General features: G+C 41.1%; 1 protein-coding gene and 2 non-coding genes across 3 annotated transcripts in view; 1 reads left to right on the top strand and 2 right to left on the bottom strand.

Moving 5' to 3' along the window:
- The window catches only part of LOC113314692, a 3,296-nt gene extending 2,600 nt beyond the window's left edge, over positions 1-696 (bottom strand). The window contains exon 1 of the ribosomal RNA XR_003342574.1: positions 1-696. This exon is cut by the window's left edge and continues 2,600 nt beyond it. This is a non-coding gene — a ribosomal RNA (28S ribosomal RNA).
- A 254-nt stretch (positions 697-950) lies between these two features.
- Positions 951-1,106, bottom strand: LOC113314685. Its single transcript, XR_003342565.1, has one exon. It is a non-coding gene; the product is annotated as a 5.8S ribosomal RNA (ribosomal RNA).
- A 4,958-nt stretch (positions 1,107-6,064) lies between these two features.
- On the top strand, positions 6,065-8,589 carry LOC113308269. Its single transcript, XM_026556755.1, has 2 exons — positions 6,065-7,320; positions 8,313-8,589. The coding sequence occupies exons 1-2, from the start codon at positions 6,106-6,108 to the stop codon at positions 8,325-8,327; spliced, it is 1,230 nt and encodes a 409-aa protein (XP_026412540.1). The 5' UTR covers positions 6,065-6,105; the 3' UTR covers positions 8,328-8,589.
- Positions 8,590-9,318: the final 729 nt, after the last annotated feature.

Below are 9,318 nucleotides of genomic sequence, written 5' to 3'. Positions count from 1 at the left end.
CCGTGGACTCGTACACATGTCAGAATCCTTGGTCCGTGTTTCAAGATGGGTCGAATGGGGAACCCACAGGCCGACGCCGGGAGCATGTTGTTGCCAGAGGCACTCCGTGAGACGCGTGCTACCCATCACGATCGAGGCGACGACGTCTCCGCAGGCATGACTACATCCCGGGCTTGGGACGCCGCCTTAATCCGTTTCGGTCCGCACCCAGATTCGATCGGGGACCGGCTCATCACTGTTCCGCATTCTATCGAGGCACATCGCCGGCCCCCATTCGCTTCCCGCCCGATAATTTCAAGCACTCTTTGACTCTCTTTTCAAAGTATTTTAATCCTTCCCTCGTGGTACTTATTCATTATTTGTCTCTCGCCAGTATTTATCCTTGGACGGAATTTACCGCCCGCTTTGGGCTGCATTTCCGAACAACCCGACTCGCTGACAGCGCCTCGTGGTGCGACATGGTCCGAGCACGACGGGTCTCTCACCCTCTCGGGCGCCCCTCTTCAAGAGACTTGGGCCCGGCCCGTCGCTGAGGACCCTTCTATAGACTACAATTCGTACATCGAAGCCGTCCGATTCCCAAGCTGGGTTGTTCCCGGTTCGCTCGTCGTTACTAGGGGAATCCTTGTAAGTTTCTTCTCCTCCGTTTATTGATATGTTTAAATTCAGCGGGTGATCCCGCTTGACCTGGGGTCGCAGAGTGGGTGTCGTACTTACGGCCCAATGGGTTCCTTATGGTCCTTCACGGTAGGCACAACAAATACGGATTCAGGAATGAAGAGAGACAACGAGTGTCGACCACCACGAATCGTGACGCTGGCATCCCAATGCCTCTGTTTAGACCGACCGTACTTTCAAGGCACGGGGGTCAATATCCTCCACACTCATGCCCAATACCAATGTCTCCATAAGGCGCCAAAGACATGAGTTGGAAGGGGAGACTCGGTGCATGACGCCCAGGCAAGCGTTCCCTCGTCCCGAAGGCTTGGGGTGCAACTTGCGTTCAAAATATCGATGGTTCACGCGATTTTGCAATTCACACCAAGTATCGCATTTCACTACGTTTTTCATCGATGCGAGAGCTGAGATATCCGTTGCCGATAATCGTCCGAAGATTGGATTTTGCAATACCTACCACTGCATTTCTCCCATAGAGGAAGGCTAGTATCCATTTGTTTTTCCTTGGCGCTTGTCGCGCCTTGGGTTTGTTTTTTGGCAGGAAAAGACGGTGTTAACCGGCTCCCCGACCGAGCGGTAGAGCAAGGGGGAGAGAGATCCCCCCTACTTGCATCACCACTTAACTTGGATTCACGTATTCGCGGGTCGTTCTGCTGGGCAGGTTTCGACAATGATCCTTCCGCAGGTTCACCTACGGAAACCTTGTTACGACTTCTCCTTTCTCTAAATGATAAGGTTTAGTGGACTTCTCGCGACGTCACCGGAGGCGAACCGCCCGCGTCTCCGCGATCCGAACACTTAACCGGACCATTCAATTTGTAGGAGCCCTTCCGTCAATTCCTTTAAGTTTCAGCCTTGCGACCATACTGCCCCTGGGACCCAAAAACTTTGATTTATCATAAGGTGTCGGCGGAGTCCTAAAAGCAACATCCGCCGACCCCTGGTCGACATCGTTTATGGTTGAGACTAGGACGGTATCTGATCGTCTTCGAGCCCCCAACTTTCGTTCTTGATTAATGAAAACATCATTGGAAAATGCTTTCGCAGTTGTTCGTCTTTCATAAATCCAAGAATTCCACTTCTGACTATGAAATGCGAATGCCCCAGACTGTCCCTGTTAATTATTACTCCGATCCCGAAGACCAGCATAATAGGACAGAAATCCTATGATGTTATCCCATGCTAATATATCCAGAGCTTGGGCTTACTTTGAGCACTCTAATTTCTTCAAATTAACAGCACCGGAGGCACGACTCGGCCAATTAAGTCTAGGAACGCATCGCCGGGAAAAGGGATGAGATGACTGGTGCACACCCAAAAGGGAGAACCGGACGACCCAACCCAAAGTCCAACTACGAGATTTTTAACCGCAACAACTTAAATATATGCTATTGGAGCTGGAATTACCGCGGATGTTGGCACCAGACTTGCCCTCCAATGGATCCTCGTTAAAGGATTTAGATTGTACTCATTTCAATTACCATACTCGGAGAACCCGGTATTGTTATTTATTGTCACTACCTCCCGGTGTTAGGATTGGGTAATTTGCGCGCCTGCTACCTTCCTTAGATGTGGTAGTCGTTTCTCAGGCTCCCTCTCAGGAATCAAACCCTAGTTCTCCTTCACCCTTCACCACCATAGTAGGCCATTGTCCTACCATCGAAAGTTGATAGGGCAGAAATTTGAATGATGCGTCGCCAGCACAAAGGCCGTGCGATCCGTCAATATACCGATACAAGATATGAAGGAAAACCTTAGCGTTATCCGTGGATCGTGAGTTTAAAAAACCGTGATAAAATAAAGGTTGTCGTTGCTTCATTACAGTCTCGGTTAGGCAAGGTCGTGTCGGTATGGTTTGATGTAGTTGAAAAATGAGAATTAGTCAGGGTTGGTACAATTTAAGTAAGGTTGACCCGAGTTTTGGCGTTGGTGACGGTGGGTTGTGAACATAGAAGTGGTTTGAAATGATTTGGATGGGCAGGCCTATGAGTTTAACTTCTCTACTTTCACTATCACACAATAAGCTACTTTACTTCTCCTATCCTGTCCTGGTGCTGAGAAACAAAGCTATTGTCAAGTTTTGGTGTGTACAAGTACTTGATACCTACTACATGCATCCCAAATAACTGGATTTTCTACACCAACATCTAGTTCTGCTGGGACAGTTTGATGGAAGTTCAGAAACCTCTTGTTCACTTCGGATTGCCTGGTGATTTGGAATCTACAACTGCGTATTCATGTTCTGCAACAACAAATTCATGGTGCCGATTGCTGTCATTTTTTTGTTTGTTTATGTGCGAGTATTTGTTTCTTCCTGTGCTTAATTGGTTCGATTCTACTGCGATATCAAGTACTACCATATAATGGCGCAGATGATTATTGTTCGAATACGGCGTACTGAACTCTCACAGTCATTTTCAGCCTTCTTATCTGTTGTGTAAGCATATGAAGCTCAATCTTGTGTGATCCGTATGAGTGACAAGATCAAGGTGCTGTCTTCTTCAGCCCCCCTTGACCTTGAGGGAGGGTAATAGCATATGTAGCTCAGTCTTGTTGAGTTGTGTGAGTAAGTCATACATGAGAGTTAAGTCTGGTCAAGTTGTGTATGCGAACCACACGCGTGTTATTAGTGTTCAAAGAGAGTCGAGAAACTCATATCAGTATTGTATATATTCTCAACTGATTCTTTGTAATCTTTATCTTTCTTATTCAATCAAATTGATTAAATCACAACAATTTAGACATGAGATTTCTCCGTGTTACTATACTTGATGTTTTCTGGAGTAGCAAGAAACTTGCAGGAAAACCTGAATTGGTCGTTGATATATTAGATCGATAAAAACACACAACTAAACTGTTCTCAAAATTGACTTTGGAGTAATACCCAAATAGACGGTGATATGTTTGATAATTGATTTAGGATCAATACTGAAGCTTGATTCAAATTTAGAAAATATGCCTTCGAAGTTACACCTCTTAACGGATCAACAAAAGCATTTAGATAACGATAGCCAAAATATAAGGAGAAGCTGGAGTGGCTTGAGATAATATTTTGGTTTTAAAGATGGAAAAGCATTGATTGATTTAACCTGAGTTGATGAAAGCCAAGTTACGTATTGCACTCAACATGATTCAGACTCTGTTCTTGTTTGACTGTTTCATAAATTTTGCAGCTAACATGAAGAATAAGAAAAAAAAAATACATAGATGTTGCGAATGAAACGCGCTTTGGTTGTCTGTGAAGCATATGAAGAGAGATATAAACTTTAACAAACCAATTGATGACAGTATTCAAATAAGAAACTAGTTGAATCAACTATGTGTTTAGGATGTTAAACAAACGAATGTGTAGTATTGAAAATCAACAATTCATTTGTTGAATAAATACTGTGGTAAGACTGTAACCACACAAAACTAAGCGGAAGCAATTTTGAGCAGGAAAAAAATCGATCTTTTCCTGCTCTGTATCATAATAGATTTATGATAAAAGACAACATCAGATATAAATAGATGAGAGAAGAGATTAAAGTGGTTCGGCATTAACGTCTACGTCCACTGACAAACCCGTACAGTGAAATATATTGATCATCAGACTATGCTGAGATAAGATTACAATTACATAGATGATTTCTATTTATAGTGATATAGGAAATCAATAAACCCTAGAAGATAATAACAAACTGATTATCTTGACTAGGTGAAACTAGAGATGCACATGGGTTGGATTGGGTCGGTTTTGGCCTCACCCACCACCCAACCCACTGATGACGGATAATAGGAGTTGTCACCCACAACCAACCCAACATCACAACGGGTCGGTTTTCACCCGACCCACATTAAGATGGGTTGGATGGGGTATACCCGTCTACTCTTTCTTTTTAACCAGTGTTTCACTTTTTCTTTATCATGCGTTCACCAATATTGTTACATAAACAAGAAATCAAACTGTTATAATTAGGATAAACTAACTTATTTGTTTTGCATCAGATCAATTCTAAGTTAACAAAAAGCTCACGTCATATCAGATCTGACATCAACAATAACAAAGAGATCGGATTTTTTTTTATCAAGTAAGACAGTAGAATATTCATAATCAAGCCCTATCTAAAAGGGATTCATAAAATCATCATATACTAATTTATAATTGACCCCAATTATAATCTGATTAACATTTACAACAACCAGAAAAAAGAAAAAAAATATATTTTTATGAAACTCCCTCATGGAGTTAATCAAATCAAGACACAAAGCTAAACCATCATCGTTATTAATATTGTCAGGAGGAGGAGGAAATGACAACTCCCTTTGACCAAATCTCAGAGTAATCATCATACGATGTGAGCTTATTATCTTCTTCTTCATCAGTCTAAGAAGTAACACCATAACAAAAAAAAAAAGGATTTGATGGTATAAGCAAAGAAATCAAATTAAAAAGGAATTACCATCCTTTCGATTTGTATCACCATTGTTGAACATAACATTTGATTGAAAACTACATGAGAAGAATACTAACAACAACAGAGCACCTCCATCTTACAGGGTGTTAGTCCTCAAGGGAGTTGGGGGAGTTGGGTGTAGTTGTGTTTTTTCCCGTTAGTCGTGAGGGAGTTTGAGGGAGTCTCTCAAAATCCCCGTTAGTCGTGGGAGAGTTTAGAAGAGTCTCCCAAACTCCCTAAAAAACCCCGTTAGTCGTGGGGGAGTTTGAAAGAAACTCTTAAACTCCCTGTTAGTGGTAAAAATTAGATTGATAGGGAGTTTGTTTATTTTTTGGGAGTTCTGGGGAGTTTTAGGGAGTTTATAGTGTATTTTTGCCTCACTCCAAATCTCTCAAAAAAATAGAGATTTTGGGAGAGTCTCTCAAACTCCCTACACTCAACACACCAAACTCTCTCAAACTCCCTATACTCTCTTACACTCCCTCAAAATCCCCAAATTAGTTTCATTCTAAGCCTCGGCCGATTAGGTTTAGGTCTTTAGTTTTTAATCTTTGTTATATACGACTCATATGAGGCATTCAACGGCTAAGATTGATTTTTAGGAAGTAATCTAAGGTCCTAAATATTTAGGCGGGTGGACGGGTTGGGTTGGGTGAGATAAGGTGATACCGCACCCAACCCAACATATGATGGGTTTTAATGTTGTGACGCATAATCGACCCGCACACATGTGAGTTGGGTAGGGTGTGTGTAATTTTTGGCGGGTGCGGGTTGGGTCAGTTTTGTGGAGGTCTAGGTGAAACTTATCTAGTTGAATTACACCAATATTGTTTCTGACTTGGTCTTTTATGCACGTGCACTTGAGATGACTTGATCTTTCCTTTTTGTACGGATACTCTAACAGAGATTGGGGATAGGGTTTCATTTTGTTAGCGATCGAGAGAAAGAGATTGGGGGTTAGGGTTCTTTTTTCCGTTAACTTGTGATTGAGATGGCGGCAAGATTATTCCTCAAAAAGATTACTGGGAATCCACAAGCATGTTCAATGAATGGTATTTGTCGATCCCCTGGAATAGACAAAAGAACTACGCTATCTTGCTTTCTGTCTCCTGGAATGGTGAATACAACACCACAAGATAGAGGATGTTTGCTGAATAACAAGCCTGGAGCGGCCAAAGATGGATATGTTGAGTTGTGGAATAACGAGCATCAAGTGGAGAAGCAGAAACTACTCCTACCTTGCTTTGCAGCAACAAAAGATAGAGGATATGTTGAGCTTGTAGTGGAGCAGCAGATCAGACTCGCTGAATTAGTCAAGAAAACAACTAACAAGCTTCAAGTGGAGCAGCAGCGACTCCTACTACAAAAGGTACAGCTACAGAAATGGATGAAAAACTTCAAGGGATCACTATTATCTATCCAGGACCACCATGAGTTAGGAGGAGAAGAAATTCTTAAGTTCATAATTACAAGACCTTTTCAGAATTCACTATCAAAATTCTCCACGAGATCACAGCTATCTCTCCAGCAGCGTCCTGGTCCTTATAATTTACCAAGACAAGCAGTGGAAGGGGTGGTATGTATTACCACCAAGGATGCATTTCGCTTGCACAACACTACCACTGGTGATTCATCACCTTGGATTGATATTACAGCCACTCGGGAAGGGCGCCAAGTTGAGTCCATTGCGTTAGGATTTGATCCACAAAGCAAGCAACATAAAGTCGTATGCATATCAAGTTATGTGCCTGCTCGTGAAACTACTCGAACAGAGTATGTGGTTGTGGAGGTCTTGAATGTTCATCATGGTACATGGACTAAGGGTCAACACAAATGGAGAAAGCTCAAGGATGGTGCTCATCTCCCAAGAGCCTACTGTGAAGGAAAGAGGATTGCCTTTCTGGATGGTCCTGTTCATGTGGATGGTAGGATACATTGGCTGATCAAAAATAGGAAATCAATTGAGTGGATACTTAATTTTAATGTTAAAGCGGAAACCTTCATATTCACTCCATTAACTATACCTAGACAAGGGTTTGGGGATATTTCTGGACAATATCGACTCATGCTAATGATAGTCGATGGGAAAATAGCTCTTTTAAAGAGTATAACAACAGATCAGAAAGTTTCTTCTCTTTGGATATGTCACCGTACAAGTAAATGTGGCAATAATCAATGCTCCGATATTAAATGGACGAAAGAGGAGGTATTGATACCTTATGCTTATGCATGTCCAAGTTCTTCCGTTGAAGCTCTTGCAGGGACAGATATCATTTTCGCACAATTGCATGGTCGTAGTACCTACTATAATAGAAAGAGGAAGGTATCCGTAACTTCGCCCTTCTCTGGCCACCTTGGTGAGGGAAGGATAATACAATTGTAGGCGTGCCTTGTAGATGTTGTCAAGTTCTGGATAAATGATGTCTCACGTCCCCTCTACTTAATATTACTTAAGTTTTTAGCTCCCAGTTATCAAGTCATTCAGGTTCGAGTCTGTAGTGATAATAAGTTATCGGTTTGGTTAGTCTGAACTGAAAATTGTCATCTTTTGCGAGGTTTGGGCAGTACTTACCATGTCTTGTATCTTTCAAGTATGATACTAGAAAGTGTTTCCGTGTTACATATTGAATATCATATTGTGAAATCTGGTTGGTCATGAGAATGCTACTACTTTGGAGCATTCCCACGTTTCCAACTTAATATAGTAATTTATGGTTTTTGTTTCGATGTGATGCAAATATTAAGTTTTTACTGTTTCGGTTTTTATGGGTTCTACTTGTGTATCTGGTTAATTAACTAGTGTTTGTGAGCTTTTAATTGTCCTTGGAAATGCCTGTAGAAACTGTGTCAGTTTTGGTTTCGTTTTCTAACAAGCTGGTGTGATGAAGACTAGCATGAATAACTAACCATTTTGTTGTTGATTGTGCATGTTGGTGCATGATACTGACTTATTCCCCATCATTGGGTTAACATATGACCCTTATCCTTCTCATCCTTTTTTATGCATGATTTACAACGGTTAGTGTTCATCTTGTTGATAGTTTTCTCTGAAACTGATTAAAGTTCGATGGATGTTAACTAAATTAAGAGTTTTCTCCTTGAAGATTCAGTTCGTTGCTCGGGTTAGTTATTTCTGCCTCATGAAAATAGTAGATGCATTTGTCTCAGCCTGGTATTCTTGTGTGACCTCTTTTGCAGAATGCAGATTTCTGAAAGAGTTCTGTGAATTGTTTTACTTGTGACGAGAACTTTGGATGATTTGGTCGACGGAATAGATTTATGTACCAGTGTGACGCAGTCCTGAATCTTTATCGGAATTCCACAATAACTTGAAACCCGTGGAGAACAGAGCAAAAAGCAAAGCATAACAGAATAAGTTATCGTGGTTGCTGGCTGGCTATGAAAGAGGTAAGGAACTTATTCTATGCGAAGTCCTATTTTTTAATTGTATCGGTATATTGGATTCTGGTTGTACACCGTGGTTATATTTCCTAGATCTGAACTTATTTTTCATGATTTCTAAAATAAAAGAACAAATTGTGTAGCAATATTCATTAGCCAGATGACTGTTTTTCAGATGATGTAAGCAACTCAGAACATTTAGTTTATGCTGATACTCAGAGTAGATTTTAACTTCTTTTTTTTGATATTAAATAAAATTTCATTGATCAAAAGGCATCGGAAATAATGTTTAACATGCTAAAGCTGGGACAAGTAGTTAACCAGCAATTAGATATGCCCTCTTTACTGGCATGTTTAGCAAGCTAATCTGCACACTTATTAGCTAGTCTGTCTGTGTGCATACAACTCCAACTAGAGAAAAAGCTTAAAAGATAAATAGTGTCTTCAACAATTCCCCAAGCTCCCAAGGCACAGTATGATCCTTCCGCTGCAAAGCATTTATCAGGCTTTGATAGTCTGTCTCCAATGTAATTCGCTGAAATACCCACGAAGAAGCCCACTTGACAGCTTCCATGACAGACTAGATTTTATCCATGCTGCAGAATTGTGAGATTTTTGTTACTTCAGGTTCAGATAGTTTCCTTAATTTTATCCATGACAGATTAGATTTTATCTCTTATAATTTTGATACCTATTAAATTTCAGACTTACCAAAAAAATATTTTTCAGCTTTGGATGATCAATAGGCGAGTAGTGTATGTGAGCTGTTACGTTGAGCTGAAGTATTGACTCATTTGGGGCC

Source organism: Papaver somniferum, chromosome 9, assembly GCF_003573695.1.
Source record: "Papaver somniferum cultivar HN1 chromosome 9, ASM357369v1, whole genome shotgun sequence".
NCBI lineage: Eukaryota > Viridiplantae > Streptophyta > Magnoliopsida > Ranunculales > Papaveraceae > Papaver > Papaver somniferum.
The sequence above is the reverse complement of the archived record's forward strand: the minus strand, read 5'-3'. Positions and strand labels throughout refer to the sequence as shown.